The 15,374-nt window shown below is 37.8% G+C and overlaps 2 protein-coding genes across 3 annotated transcripts; both read right to left on the bottom strand.

Moving 5' to 3' along the window:
* Positions 1 to 27: 27 nt before the first annotated feature.
* Positions 28 to 6,640, bottom strand: nkrf (NFKB repressing factor). The gene is made up of 3 exons (XM_060885701.1): positions 6,490 to 6,640; positions 5,253 to 5,377; positions 28 to 2,834 (listed from the first exon to the last, which is right to left on the bottom strand). The coding sequence occupies exons 2-3, from the start codon at positions 5,359 to 5,361 to the stop codon at positions 622 to 624; spliced, it is 2,322 nt and encodes a 773-aa protein (XP_060741684.1). The 5' UTR covers positions 5,362 to 5,377; positions 6,490 to 6,640; the 3' UTR covers positions 28 to 621.
* A 1,733-nt stretch (positions 6,641 to 8,373) lies between these two features.
* arr3b (arrestin 3b, retinal (X-arrestin)) lies at positions 8,374 to 13,766 on the bottom strand. Of its 2 annotated transcripts, none has more exons than XM_060885702.1 (14): positions 13,639 to 13,766; positions 13,012 to 13,046; positions 12,241 to 12,274; positions 12,051 to 12,111; positions 11,903 to 11,947; positions 11,505 to 11,701; positions 11,350 to 11,409; positions 11,157 to 11,233; positions 10,908 to 11,043; positions 10,701 to 10,785; positions 10,526 to 10,598; positions 9,259 to 9,396; positions 8,794 to 8,901; positions 8,374 to 8,701 (listed from the first exon to the last, which is right to left on the bottom strand). In XM_060885702.1, the coding sequence occupies exons 1-14, from the start codon at positions 13,708 to 13,710 to the stop codon at positions 8,554 to 8,556; spliced, it is 1,269 nt and encodes a 422-aa protein (XP_060741685.1). In that variant the 5' UTR covers positions 13,711 to 13,766; the 3' UTR covers positions 8,374 to 8,553. The 2 variants fall into 2 exon arrangements, with proteins under 2 accessions (XP_060741685.1, XP_060741686.1); XM_060885703.1 differs by having other exon boundaries at positions 13,559 to 13,751.
* Positions 13,767 to 15,374: the final 1,608 nt, after the last annotated feature.

Below are 15,374 nucleotides of genomic sequence, written 5' to 3'. Positions count from 1 at the left end.
GAATACCAAACAGACCAACCAGTGAGATACTGACCAGATTAAGTTCTTTAATATACAACAAGCAGACATGAGATCTCACAAAAAATTGTGAGCAAAGCACAGCTGCTGCTCAGGCATTTGTCTAGGGAAAGTGGCTTAGATAACTACATTTCAGTGATACATTAGGTCTTTACAATACCACTAACAATTACCTGACTGTAATATGACAAATGTTGAAACAGTGATTTTCCATGAGCTGTTAGTTATTTTTTTTTTAAAGCATTTTAAATGGTCCAGCACAGGAACAGGATCTGCTGTCCATGAAAAATTCATGAAAATGGAATGTTTGATAGCACATGCTGCTATAGAATTCACTACCAACGTTAATGTCTGTAAAAATGACAATACAAGATAGTACTAATCTTAGTAAGTAGCTTGTGGACAACACGGTGCTTTGCTCAAATTAGTTATAATCCTCAAATCTATGGCATGGGGATGGGGGAGGGAATTGCCATAAATAGTGACTGATGTTAGTGGACACACTTATTGAAAAATACATTTTAATCTGTTTTTGAACCAATAAACATAAGTACATCTGCTCTACTCTGTCCCAAGTCCCAGATAGGGTTCTATAGGGTCCAGTCATTCATAGGCCTGAGGTTTTACCAGCTCGTATCGTCCCACCTGTCCCTCTTGCAGCAGTTGACCAATCAGTTGATCCTTTTGCACTCTCCGGCTAACCACAAGGAAGCGGTGCCTTCCCTGGCCATAAGATTTGCTCCGCAGCCCGTATTTTTGGGAGACCTGGTGAATCTGCTTACGCTCCTCATTATTTAGCTCAGTGGAGAATCGCAGGTCATCCTGGCGCTCTGAACAAGCATATGTGCGTATGATTTCCTCAATATCACGCTTTGTCAGATGACCATGTTTTTCCATGTCCATGCCAAGTCCTTCCCTAGTAAACTGTTCCTTAACCATGATTGGTTCAGCTATGCCTTCTCCCTCTCGACCCAAACCACCACCTGTCCAGCCCATCTTGCGAAGCAACTGGTTACCAATATTGTCCTCCTTTATTTCCTGCCGTGTGGCTTCTTCACCAGAACGAGCCAAGATTTGATTTCGAGAAATGGCATCTACATTGCCCTCCTTTCTAAGGTTTGACTTCACTACTGCTTGTGTACGTTTTAGTGTGGCAATAGCCTCCACAGCTGCAATATGTTTAACAGTCTTTTTGGGACCAATGCCTTCGGCAACAAACTGGCCCTCAATATAGACCTCACACCTCCAGCGATGGTCCTGTAGCACTGTAAATTTGTAGTCTGCCGCCACCTTGTTGAACTGTGCAGTATCGTTAATGATGCAAATGGCATTATCAGAGTTTTCTAGAATAACCAGTTCGCTGAGCTGTTTCTTGCGTGGCCCATATTGGCTGAAACTTGCAACAGGCTGATCAGGATTAGGGTTTGCTTGAGAGAACTGCTGCTGTTGGAATTGATCCTGTTGTTCCTGTTGTTGGCGAACTGCCTGGTTCATTCGTAGCTTTTTTACAGCCTCCTCAGCTGCAGAATGTTTAGAGCTCTTCTTTGTTCCTCTGGCTTGAGCCAAAAGTTCACCTTGCAAATAAACACTACACACCCATGCACTGCTATTAGGTACTGGATCAAAAGAATAGTCTATTTTCATCCGATTATATGCAGCAGAATTGTTAAGGATGCAAATGGCATCATGGGCATTTTCCATTATGACAAACTCTGTCCAGTGTTTGCTTTTATCAGGCACATACTGACCCTTGGTACTGGGTGGTGGGCTGTCCTCTGGGTTGCGTAGGGGTGGAACTAAGGCTGGGGTGGGTGCATTTAACTGACACACTACCAAGTCATTGACATAATTGCGCTTATATAGACGTTGTACTACACGGACCTCCACTGGTTTAATAAAAAGTTTCACAGCCTGCTCTGATGCTCGGTCTCTGGCACCATTCTTGCTTCCAGAGTAGCCAGTTGCGAGGTACACTCCTGAACATCTTAGCTCGCATGCATAACCCTCAGGTGGTACTTTCTTGTTCTTAGGCAGGTCAGAGGGAGGAATATCTTTTAAATTGACATAAATGTACTCAGGGTTAGTTTTACAAGCCTGAATGCTGCGACTGAGAATGAAATTGTAATTTGGACCATCAGGTCCGCCCACGAATGCAGGGTCTCGGAGTGTGACTGCTACTGCAGACACAACCCTGATAACTAACCGTTGTTTCTCATCCAGGGTAGCTGGAGGAACTGGGGTTGGCATATTCGGGGTAGGGAGTAGGCCTGGACTGGCTCGGCATGGGCTGTCATAGGATCTAGTCAAACCTTGGCTAGATGATGGTCTATCTTTGTGCCCAAAGCCCAAGCCATGCCTTCCAGAATCCCAGCGTCCAGACCTTCCCCCTCCATAGCTATCAAATCGGCCTGACTGAGGAGGTGAGTTTGTCTGTCTTGCACTGTGTGCTTCATATCTTGCTGTGTATTCCTGCTGCATTTTTCCCATGAAGTTAGAGGTGGGTCCTCTGCTGCCATAACCAAAACCGCTCTTGTTGCTGAAAGACATGTCCTTACTTCTACGCTCAGCCCAAGAGTCAAAACCATATGATGAGGAGGGAGGAGGGCCATAACCATGGCTACTACTGTGTGGCTGGTCTGGCTCCCTTTGCCTTAGGCTATTTCCCTCCCCACTCCTACGTTCTCTCTCATTTTCTTTTTCATCAGCACGCCCTAATCCACTGGTGCTGCTGCTGCTACCACTGACAAAGTGAACTGGTTCGAATCGTGGTCTCGGGCCAAATTTGGACACAGGCATCTTCCTCATGGGTTCCTCACCTGAAACAAACAACAGAAATTATTTCAGTTCTTATCCTTAACCTATAAACTTATTGTGCCTCAACAAACCAGCACTAAGGGGATTCAAGATTTAAAGAGTCTATGGCCACATGCAGTTAATTATTATTATAAGTTAAAGATAATAAACAACAACAACAGAACATGCAAATAAACATCGAGAGAAGTTCAGTTAAAACAGTTCCAAACAAATACAACTTTCATTAAATATATACACAGATTTTTGACTCAGCAATGAAACCAAACTCCAAACTTCATTAAGCATTTATTTGAACAAATAAGAAACAATTGTACAAAATGTAGGCATTTTCCACAATGAAATTAGTGACCATAGTGTGTGTAACGTCAATATGAGAGTGAACCCCCAACTTAAAGCCTTGCCTTATTAGCAAACAATTCTAAAAATTCAGAGAGTCTGTTTTTTTTGCACAATATTTTAAATTGTAAATTTAAAATTGTAAATTTATTTTTTCATTCCTGATCTTACACAGACTTATTTTAAAGTCCTTTTTTGGAGGAAAGTGCTTAAATTTGCTCCATAGTCAATTATAGCATGAAGGACCAGGACAACCCTGGTACTCACAGACTAAACAGCCAAAGGTTTGTGGACATCTGACCAGCACAAGTGTATGCCTTCACAATGGTTATCACTAAGTTGAAAACACAGAATGATATATAATTCCTTTGTGCACAAAGTGAAGTCTTCAAGACATTGTGTGCCAAGGCTGGAGTAGAAGAACCTGAATGGACTGTAAACTGCCCTGACTAGGATGAAATGAAATGCAAACTGCACCCTGGACATTCTCACCTGACACTGACCGGGCAAATCCCTATAGCAATCCATAAAGATATTGTGGTAAGCAGATGTTTTTATTACAGCAAAGGGGGACTAAATCTGGAAAGGGTCATATAGAGCATTGTACTGTGTGAACATGTTCAATAAATGTATACAAAGTAAATATATTGAATAGAAAATTGCATCTGTGCAAGTGTCTAATTTATAAAAATACAGTTCAATATGGACTACTTGTCTGTGTTTACATGGGCCTCTTCTCAGGCTTTTTATAGACACTCCCCGAAGCTCCCCTACATACCCCCATCTAGGGCTGATCAAAAAGGAAACATGGTGGAATTGGCATGCAGCTCAGCCACATACATTTACTGTGAAACTGCAGTGTCTTTAAAGTCTCCAGACAGAGGACATTAACACCTTTTAGCAACCTTTTGTTATTTTGGCAAAAGTTTATTTACAAAACATCATCTACATGAATGACATTTCCTTGTGAACACAGACATCCCTTTCATTCATGAACTCATGTAAACATATCTGGTGTTGTGTGTCTCTGCTCTTTGTGATGTCCCTGCAGCCTTTAGGACATTGTGCTAAAAGATTTTCATTGTCCCTATGCATGGAGACCTTTGGGCCACACGGTTGACTTTCCCAGACAAAGTTGTCCATTACTGGTGGATAGGTAGACTTGGATGTGGAATTAGTGACAGATCACATAAACTGGTCTATAAAGGCATCTGAGTTGACCTGCTTGAATGACCTGCTTAAACTATAACAATTTAAATCAATGGATACACATATTATCACTTACACCCCCAGGTAAGGTGAGGTGTTGGCTGAACAACCTTTACAGAAATATATGCAATAGCTTCCTCTGGAGATAATGATACTTCTGATGCTAAAAAACCCAAAGTGGCAGTTAGATGAAAAACTCACAGAAGCTCAGGAGGTATTCAACTGTGGGGCCTTTATATATTTTGCATAGAAGTGTCAAATTTTATCAGTGGGCTACAAAATATGCCAAAAAAGCAGCCTTTGTATTTCCAAGTTGATATGTGACTGTGGACTAAGTGACAGCTACAGAACTCTCTGCTTGAAAGGTCTGATGATGTGGTGCCCTTTTATTTTCAGACTGCAATGCTACATGAATCCTTACTCGGGTACCTGTACAGACTGTTTTAAAAGTGTTACACAAGTGGTCTATTAACTAAACTTGAAAAGCAGCTGCTTTTTTCTCAGCACATACTGCATCACAATTGTGAAATATCTATAAAGGCGAGCAAATAAACAGAACATGAACAGAAAACTGCCACTTAATAACTGATCCTTCATTTGTCAAACAGCTGATTCACAGACAAGCTGCCGGTCATTACAATCCTTGATAATATTCTAAACTCTACTAGTCACTGCAGATTCTAGCTGGGCGTTATGGACCACATACAAAAAAAAAGTCCAATAACCTGCATAATTGCTAATCAACTTCATGTTTATTAATAAGGCACAACTCGTGGTGTGGACTTGAAAAAAAAAGAAAGAAAAGACATTATCTAGTTAGCTAGTGGGTGAATAGAATGCAAATGTGGTAACAACCACAGCCCTTTTAGACTTACTTCCATCAGATGAATATGGCCTCTTTATTGCTTCAGCACTTGAGACTAGTTCATACGAGGGCATTTCGCCAACATGAATCCCCTCTGCCATCTCAAGCACACTCTGCATTAGTTGTGGGCCATAGCTGCCAGACAGAGAAAAAAAAATTCATTTAATCTGGAGAACTCTGGTACTTTAAGTCCTTTAAAGCTTCAGCTCTAAGAGAAAAGTACAGACTACTGTCTGTATGGTAAGCTTGCGTGGCAAACTGTTTTAAAAGAATGCTATCTATCTATCTGTTGGGGTGTGTGTTTGGAGTCTGTATTTCATTCTAATCCATGTTGTTGGTTTGATTCGTGTCTTGTACATACCGAAGACATGCAAACTGTAAAGCAAACCCAGCTGCATCCCATGAACACGTGGTTGACCCACACCATGGACAGAGCTGGTAACTGATCTCTGTCACTCGTGTCACAGTTCGCAACGTGTTTTGTTATAAACTGCCTTCTGGACCAGCCACTGCTTATCACTTTCGAATATGTGTCGAATTCATGATGTAATAAGCTACAAGAATCCACGGACGACGTTGCCATGACGGGTCAGTTTCCGGTTGTGCTGAGTAAAGCATTGTGGGAAACTGAAATATGGCCCTTGTCTGAAGCCTCATACTATGTAGCTTTATGCTGGTGTTAGCATTACATCCATGTCAGCTAGCTACACAACAATCAGGTGCTACAGCGACATCTCTAAACGTAATCTCTTATTCTAGTCGTATTTCAGCACGAATACATTTCTACAAGTAAAGGATGCTTGATTATGTTATCAAATCAAACATTTTACCTCAAACATATGAAAAGTTTACGGGTCAGATATCAAAAAGACACCGAGCTAACACACATCCGCAGGCTAATTCAGCTGAATTAGCATGCTAGCAACTACCATAACTAACAAGAGCTTAATATCTTTCGTGCAAATTCACGGTTAGTATTCAAGGCAGCTTTTACACACGGGTCCAGCTAGCAAGCTTAAATAAAAAAAATATTTATTGTATATATTTTTTTAAAAAATCAGCTCGTCGTAATGCTGGCTAGTTATGCTAAGCTATTTATCCAATCTTGTTCAATGAGGTGACGCAGTCAAAGCATCTATAATATAACATTTCGAAGATATTTTAGTTAATATGGTGCCTTAAATGCGGTTATATTGGAGCTGTATATATTACTAACGCCAATACTTAAACACAGCTGTCCGCGTTACCTTGATGTCGGTGAATTTCGGTGTGTTTATGTGCCGCTGAGGAAGAATGTACTCCAGTCGCACCGCGTCTCCGGTACGCCTTAAAAGTCGCACTGAGGCACCGTGCTAATGCTAATCCTTAGACGGCTAAATCACATCCCAGCTCCACAGTTACTCAGTTTAAAAGCAACACTATTAACGTTACAAGTCATTTTACACGTTCACTTGCATGTCTTGTAAAAGCAGTCGACTTTATGAATAATTGATTAGAAAATTTTTATCTAAATCTTCGAAAGAAGTGCTGCAATTTACACCCATATTCACATATCATCTAGGCCTGTTTTGAAGCAGCCCCTAATAAAATGACCATATCTACTTAATTATTACTTATATTTATTTATTCTGGTTTAATGTACACTGTACCTAAGACAGCTAAACCACTTCTTTTTTAAATATTTAACTGGCACCAAACTTTTATACGTTGGTGTAAAAATAATGTATAATTACTATAATATTAAATAAAATTGTTTTCTATGACTCTGGAGACACATTTGTCTTCCGATATGTGCTTCTGTTGGAAAATTATGGGAAACAAATTATAAATTTTTAAACACACTTTACAATTTCTCAAGAAAGCGAAGACATTACAAAGTCTGCACAGTGGATATAATACATCACAGACAGTTATATGCAGTTATATGATCAAAACAATCTGTGTTGGGATGGTGCGATATGGCACAATGCAAAGCAGAGTGCAGTTACCACATTAAAGTAGATTATTTTTGTATAACACAGTTTGAAGTGTGGTATTCCCCTTGTAACAGTGATTGACTAACTATTACAATATTTAATTTATTAACGAATGACACATCAAAGATATAATGCTGTTTGTAAACAAGTCAATAACTTTCACTGTAACTTTCACTCAACAATAAACAGTCATTTCTTCTCCAACATTGCTGTGTCTCTCTCCCTCTGTTTGAGCATCTGTCATATAGTTCAGATGTCGTAAAAAACTGTTACTATAGAAACAATAACATAGAAGAGTGCATCAACCTGTCACTCATTTTACAGCAAGTACTACTGTCTGAGCTTAAACAAAATAATTTTACAGCCTCTGATGGGTCAGATTTGAGATTTCAAGGAACGAATCCATGAGTAAAAAAAAAGTCACAAAAAAAATTTCCCACATTTAAAATATATATAATAATCATTCATTCTCAAATTGGAAAACCTGGAGTAACATCACTCAGACATGGGGAAGTAATACTTCTTACTTATATTTATTTGAACTCACTTAATACAGAACCAGTTTATTTTCAACACTTACACTGAGTTCACATGTTAATGGCTAATATACCAAAGAATAAAATCAATGACATTATATTCGATATAGTCTAATCACCATGACCCACGGATCAGTGATGAAGCCCTCCAGACTGTTTATAGTGCCTATTTTATTTTCATTGTCTGAGCTGTACCAGAGATCATCAGCAGTTGTATGCATTGTCAATTTTACAGAGAATAAAAACTTCAAGATATTGTCTGACACAAAGTACATTTGTGTAAATCCATGATTTTTATTTATTTTTTTTCATGTTTCTTCAACTGATGCCTCTGCAACCCTGAAGAAGAGAAGACAGAAAGTACAAGAGTATGGCCTGTATTTGTTACTGGGTAATTTATTTCAGCAAACATCATAACCCTTATAATCCTAATAAATTAATGTCAGTACAACATTAACCTAACTAATGCAGTTTCCCCAAAAGCTCTATAAAAATTAAGACCATCTAAGCTAAAAGAAATAGTAGCTGTGGTGTTTGTTCTGCAATGCTCTTGACAACTTCAGCCCAAATTATTCTGCTTTTGCACCTTAGCCACTTGAGCTTCACCAGCACCCTTTGTAATACACTACATAACTGAACATTAATTCTAAGTGAAAGAAACCATATCAACTTTGAGAAAACATAACAATAGGTATCACAAAAAGATAAAAATGTGCTTTATACTGTAGCTGAGATGTAAGATTTCCACTTACATGTCTGTTGAAATTGAAATGCATGCAGGAAAAGAAAGGTGTATACATTAGTAAATTATTAGTAACTTATCAATAGTCATATAGCTATAGAAAGGTCCTATGCATGATACACTTGATCTACATCTAATATCTAATATAACATCACCTGTTGGCTTTGGTGACATCAAGATCAGAGGTATTTCAGCAGTAACATAACTGTAAATGGAAAACATACTACAATAGATTAGACCTGTTATAGATATGTTACATTTGTTTTGTTTAATATTATGCAGATTAAAATTGTTAACCTGGATATAAGGCTTCCCAAGACACCAGCACCGACCACCATGAGGTTGACTTTGATTTTGTAAGACACCAGAATGCTCTGTACATCTTTGTACGTACCAGTTTGGAGACTACAACAGTAGAAATAACTGATTAGTACACTGTTAGTTTATATGACACAAAGTAACTAGGAGATTTATTTGACAAGGTAATTATAAACAATATTATTAGAGACGTCAATGTATTTTTGTAAACATCACATGATTTATTTCAAGCCCTAATCTAAAATGCTTGAGTCACCTTAAAGGTGTCAGTGGCATCTGATTAATTTGGAGCTAAACACCATGGATTGTTACTCTGTAAATTTCAGGAAGTCAATTTTCTTATGCTTTGTGATGTAGATTTGTGTTTGTAGTTTCTCACATTCAGTGAGATCATGTTTAGGTGTTGAGACATAAGCGCACGTGTTAAGATGGGTCTCGACTTACATTGTGGATGATGCAAGGTTTGTGTCTTCGTCTTTTAGCCTGCTGTCCAATGCCAGACCATATTTCTCTTTGTTGTTGGCCAGGAGAGGTGTGACTATGTAATCCTTCTCAAATGTTGTTTGGCTATTTACTTGATCCCTGAAAAAGAGTGATAATTGAAAGACAAAATAAAATGTGTTGATAAAAATAAAATACAATGGTTTACTGAAGGATTTGGTGGTTCACAGTTGGAGAGACATGAATAATCTCTGGCTTAATCAATGACATGACTCCGACCCCTATGCCCCACCATATACAGTGTATCAGCCATTCAATAAATGTTAATTTTCATAAAGTCCTCAGATTTATTATTAATTTTAATTTAGAAGAATTAGAATTATGCTAATCATCTATTTTGAATGAGTAACAATTAAAAAAGTGTTGCTATTAGCAGTTCAATTGATCTGCTTGCCTTTTCATATGGTGCACAATCATGGGCAGTGCACTCACTGTTCCATTTATCTCAATAGACTTATTATTACACCCAATTATAAAAATTGTGAACTGTAACAAGCACTAATTAAATAGCCTCATAGTCATTCAACAAACATTTTTGGTAAAGGATGAGCAGCAGACAGGACAGTTAATGACAGTGTGGCCAATTTGGGCTAGTTAAAATTAATTGAGTTAGAAATTAGGTTAAATTTTTGTCCAGTTAATTTCTCAGCAGCACTCACAGATTTTCTCAATCCATCTATTTTATGAGCCATTTATCCTTTTCAGTGTTGTGAGGAACCTAACTGAAGAGACACCCAGGATGGGTGAGAGGGCGGTCGGCCTACAGAGCATGTCTTTGGACCATTTACATGAAATTTACAGCATTTGGCAGACACCCTTAGAGCAACTTACATTTATCTCTTTAATACAACTGAGCAACTGAAGAATAAGGGCCTTGCTTAAATGACAGAGCTTTCCAAAGAGTTACCAGGGAAGGAAACTGAACTGCTCAACCGAATGCTGGATGGCTGTATGTTTTCAACGGAGTATTACAGATTTATGCTATAAATTCACTAGATTGTAGACTATAACATCAAGTTTGTGTCTATGTTGATGTTATTGTTGTCCTGCCCCACTAAAATCTATGAACATGATCTACTGCTTCCCAAGACATATTGAAGATTTTCTTGTGACTTCATACTGGATTTTTATTAACTTGCCACCTGCCTGTATACAGTAAATGATTTTGATCAATAGGTCACATAATGCATGTTAAGTCATTTGGACTCACCGAAATTCCTCACAGAGAACAACTTTGGTGTATTTGTCAGTTGAGTAGAGCACAACATCTACTGTCTGGTCAACTGTATAAGATATATACACCCACAATAGTGCAACATATTAGTATGCAATAGTGTAGTTTTCCAATTATTTTGCCAGTGTTATTTCAATGAATCCCAACTTACTGGAAATTTTGATTTTTTTCACCACTTTTTTGGTCTGGTTGGTTATTTTCACTCTGACCCGGATTGGATCCCCATGATAGTAAACCTAAAAAACAAGTATTGAACATTTGGATTATCAAATTAATCAATTTTTGACCTGAAAAAAGCTTGTGGAATTCAGTTTGATAATATCAGCCAATCAATAATAGTAACTATAACTTTTTATACCTCCTTCTGTAAGGAGGCCTCCAGGTGAATCATCTTTCCTGAAAACATGAATTGCTTGCAGATATTGACCTCAGGCCCAGGTAGCAACATGTCTGGTGCAAACTGGATTTTGCGAATGATCAATTGACAAGTTTCTCTATAAATCATGAGAGACAGAAAAATTGATATATATATATACACAAGTAAAATAAATGGCTATAGTTCTTAGTTACACACCAATACACTGTTACATATTGATACGATACACACTTTTTGTCAATTTTCTCATCTGGATCATCGGCCATGTTGGCAATGTAGGCTTTTATTTTAAAGTCAACACCACAAGCCTGTAATAGTGATGACAAGAAGTGAAGAGTAAGGAATGAAATTAAAAGCTGTTATGTGTATACTGTGGTGTGTGTGTCTTGGGGGGTAGAAGAAGAAAGGAGAGAGGATGCAGTACCTTGCCTTTGTCCCATGGCGCTGGGAGAAAAGATACAGAGCATGGCAGGTTTGGTGGAATCTTTCAGAAAGCAAGAAGCACAGAGTGCATAATTTAAGGGCAGTTACCACAGTGTAAGTCTCTTGATGTACACAGCACTGCGCACATTAACCTACATTAAAAGTGAAGGGGTGTGATCCTTCCCCTGCTTTCTTCATGAGGACATCCTGCATGGGTGTGATAACCGGTTTGTCATCAGCAGGTGGAGGATAAATTTGAATATGCTGGATCCAAATGTCTTTTCTGAAGGACAAACTGATCACATCCAAATCTTCCTTCCCATAGTGGAAGAAACAAGCCAGCTGCACAAACACTACAACAAACACAAACAAAGAAATGATTTAATTAGAATCTTTAGTGACTAAACAAGTGCTTCTGCTATTTTAATGTAGCCATGGTGTTTACAGTGTTAAAGCTGTGTTGTTACAAACAGTCCCATCTGATGTGCTTCATGCTCGTCTCATGTTGTGTTTTTAAATTCTTTATGATGATGATAGATGTGTGTTCTCGATACCTTTTCTTCCATCCAGTTCTGAAGTGTCCACCTTGATCACCCCGTCTGTAAATTAAAAAAAATAAATAAATCACGTTTTTAAACATCGTTCTCATCTCTCTTGAAAGGTATTTTGATATTTGCATTTTTACATACTCTAAGATCTTACCCACAATATCAACATGGTCCACATGGTCCACAAAGTCTCTCTTTCCCAAGTAAATACAAATCTGAAATGAAAGCTTTCATTGGGGTGCCAACTAGTGAAAAATGTTTGGAATCTAAATAAATACAAGCCGTGTACATTATGTATGCTATGTGTGGAGACAGCAGATGTCCACTGTATATGGGAGACTTACCAAGCCATTTCTACTGTTCTTCTTGTAAACGCTGCTATAAAGAATAATTGTATATGCTTTAAAAAAAAATCGTACTTTGTAATTCCCCATTCTACATTACCACAACACTGACGGTGTCATTGTTTTTGAAAGAAAAATTATATATAAATGATTTATAAGCCAGTTATTATACACTTACCTAAAAACAATTTAGTAAAATCCGCATCTGTATAACTTTTCAGTTGTTGTACTGAGATAATTGTAAATGTATACAGTCTGTTGTTACCCTATATGTTTAGACAAATGAATTAAACTTTGCACTTAGAAATCAGAAAAATGTGGCAAAAAACTAGTAGTGTGGCACAATCAATTATTTGGCACATTCTTCAAAAGAATGAATTTTCTGATGAGCTCAGAAACACCAAAAGGATAATAGGATTTCTTTCCCAGGCAAAGAAAAACAAAGCTTTGTAACGCTTGGCGGATCAAGTGAGAGGTGTAACTGTGTTAAAGTCAACAAGCAAGGGAAGTTTTAACCAGAATAAATACAAATGGTTTTCTTTGCCATTTCACTTTGCTTAAGGCAAAACTGATAAAGTCTATGACCTCAGGCATTGACTACAAAGGATTTCCAAACAAGTCTGGAAAACCAAAGGCCAACCAACCATTCACCTGATTTTAAATATTTAAAGCTGAAAATCTTATACTGTGGTAGACAGCTGAAAAGTTTTTTCTCAATGTCCAAATATTCATGAACCTAAATTTATATACTATATATTCAATTGAACTTACTTTGACATTTTCCTGTTTTCCCTGTTGAGTCTGTTCTACAGTGGAAAATGTGACAGTTAAATCATTACAGATACCGAGCAGTGATTCAGTATAACAGCATCCAAGCAGATGTTATGGCTTGAATTTATTAAAATGTGAGAAAAACATTAGCCCTGAGGAGCTTCACATTATGATCGCAGCTGCTAGTATGTTTGCCTCTAAAGCACAAGATATGCCCTGGATTTCTGAAGCATCTTTGAAATAAGAAATCATTCGAACGTACGTTTCACATTCCACAACATCCAGATCTATCATTTCTAATTTGTTTTTCATATCCACATATAAATGCGTATGACATTGTGCAATATGTAAAAGGAATACTAAAAGAGAGTTTAAATGCATTAGTAATGAATAACTGACAGAAACAAAAGAAAGATTAATGCACCAGGCACAGATCTACTTACAACAGTTGCTGCTTAATAACATGCTCACAATGCTAAGCTCCATCATACTGTAATTCATCATTTTATATGTAGCATGATATCTGATACACAAAACCTTTGGCTACCTTTTCTGTATCCGAAATCCTCCCCGAACACTGTTGCTCACTGGACGCTGTCTCCCTTGCTATGCACAGTCTACTCTTACCTTATTGGCTATGTGTCTGCTCTTCTGCTCCTGCTGTAATCCTTCTGCAGTCCAGCTGCTTTGAGAGTGCATCAGTCACTTCTGCTTATCTGCCTTAATATATTATTCTCTCCTCCCTGCTTTCATTACAACCACTATATAGGAGCAGCTCCTCTTTAACACCAATCCTTACTCTGCTCCTTTTTGTGAGCTTCCTGTATAAAAATAAATATCACATTATTCTTAAAGAGATTTGAAATTCACCAGCATGGTGATTTAAAAAATAAAAATGATATGTCATAAATTGGGTGAGTTTGGTTGGATTGCATGGAGTGCGATAATAACGTCTTGTCCCTATTAGCATGGTTTTCAGAGCTTCAAAACTATAACCTCATGCCACTCTGGCTTTGTTACAGAAGTCATGAGTCACTAGGATGCCTGGTCTTCCACTCCAGCCTAAAACACCAGTGTATTTCAACACACTGTTGCTATTATAAAAAGATATCTTTAGATCCTATTTGTCTCCATTTTTTGTGGACAGTAAGTAAAACACCCACACATACAGTACATCATGTGCAGCTAAGCAGAATGCCAGCTTGTCATAAAAGTGTACTTCCTTTTGACTGAAAGTATTGATGTTGCACAGGAGGTGAGTGGGTGAGGTTCATAGCCTCGATTTCTGGATTTTCCTTTGGAAATGATCTCAGCAGATGGTCTGCATTTGGATTATAGTCCCTTATCCAGCTGGTATATAATGCTAAGTGTGATATTGCCTTTTAAAATTAAATTGAAATGAACCCCTGGTACAATAAGCGGCTTGTAGGTACTCCGTAATATATGGTATAAGAGAAAAAAAACACTTCAGATCATGCTGTTATAGGAATATAATCAATTTTGGGGCAGTAATAATAATAATTATGCAGTTTGCAGTGGGTGTTACATTATCCCATCATTGATCATTTTCTTATAACCGCATGCCCTATTTTTGTTTATAGTCTTCTTAAGCACAACTTACTACAACTTATTATTAACCCCTGACCACTGGCTCATGACTGCTAGGTGAAAGTGTGCACATGGCCAGATTTTCCCATGTCTGCTCTCCTCAAATGCTGTCATGATCCCATTGTTACCCCCACCATCCTTCTCCAATAATTGTAAGAGCTTTATAGATCAACATTCAATTGTTTTTCAAAGTTTGACTTACTGATTAAAACATACTAATCACCCGTTTGGCAGAAGTAATAATTTATTTTAATTCTATTTCTCTAGACGTGATATTCATTTTTTTTATCCAATGCTTAAACACACTCATCTGTGTGCAGCACGTTTTGTACCACATTCACATCCACATGTTGGCTTTCATTCAAATACCCAAGCTGTTCTATTTTGAGAGTGTGTGTCTATGTTTAGGGAAACATCACACTGTTGTTTCTAGTCTCTTTAGGGGAGGATATGATATTTAATCCGCTTAGTCTATAGCTTATGCTCCATAAGCTGCTTGGCCTGTGAGACTATATGAGTGAAGATCAAACATTGTATAACATGCACATCATTACTAACTGCATATATATATTTAGTTTTCTTCATTATTCTTTAACTAAATCCTTCCTGTGGTGCACATGTGTTTATGTGACATTACACTGCATGAAAATCTTTGCATTTGCATGTTCAAGCGGTATGAAATATCACTGCTATTCTACGCACATAATCACAGGTGAAACTGAATATTTGCATACATGCACAGAGTGCACTATACA

Source organism: Tachysurus vachellii, chromosome 13, assembly GCF_030014155.1.
Source record: "Tachysurus vachellii isolate PV-2020 chromosome 13, HZAU_Pvac_v1, whole genome shotgun sequence".
Lineage (NCBI taxonomy): Eukaryota > Metazoa > Chordata > Actinopteri > Siluriformes > Bagridae > Tachysurus > Tachysurus vachellii.
This window is presented reverse-complemented; position numbering and strand designations above follow the sequence as displayed.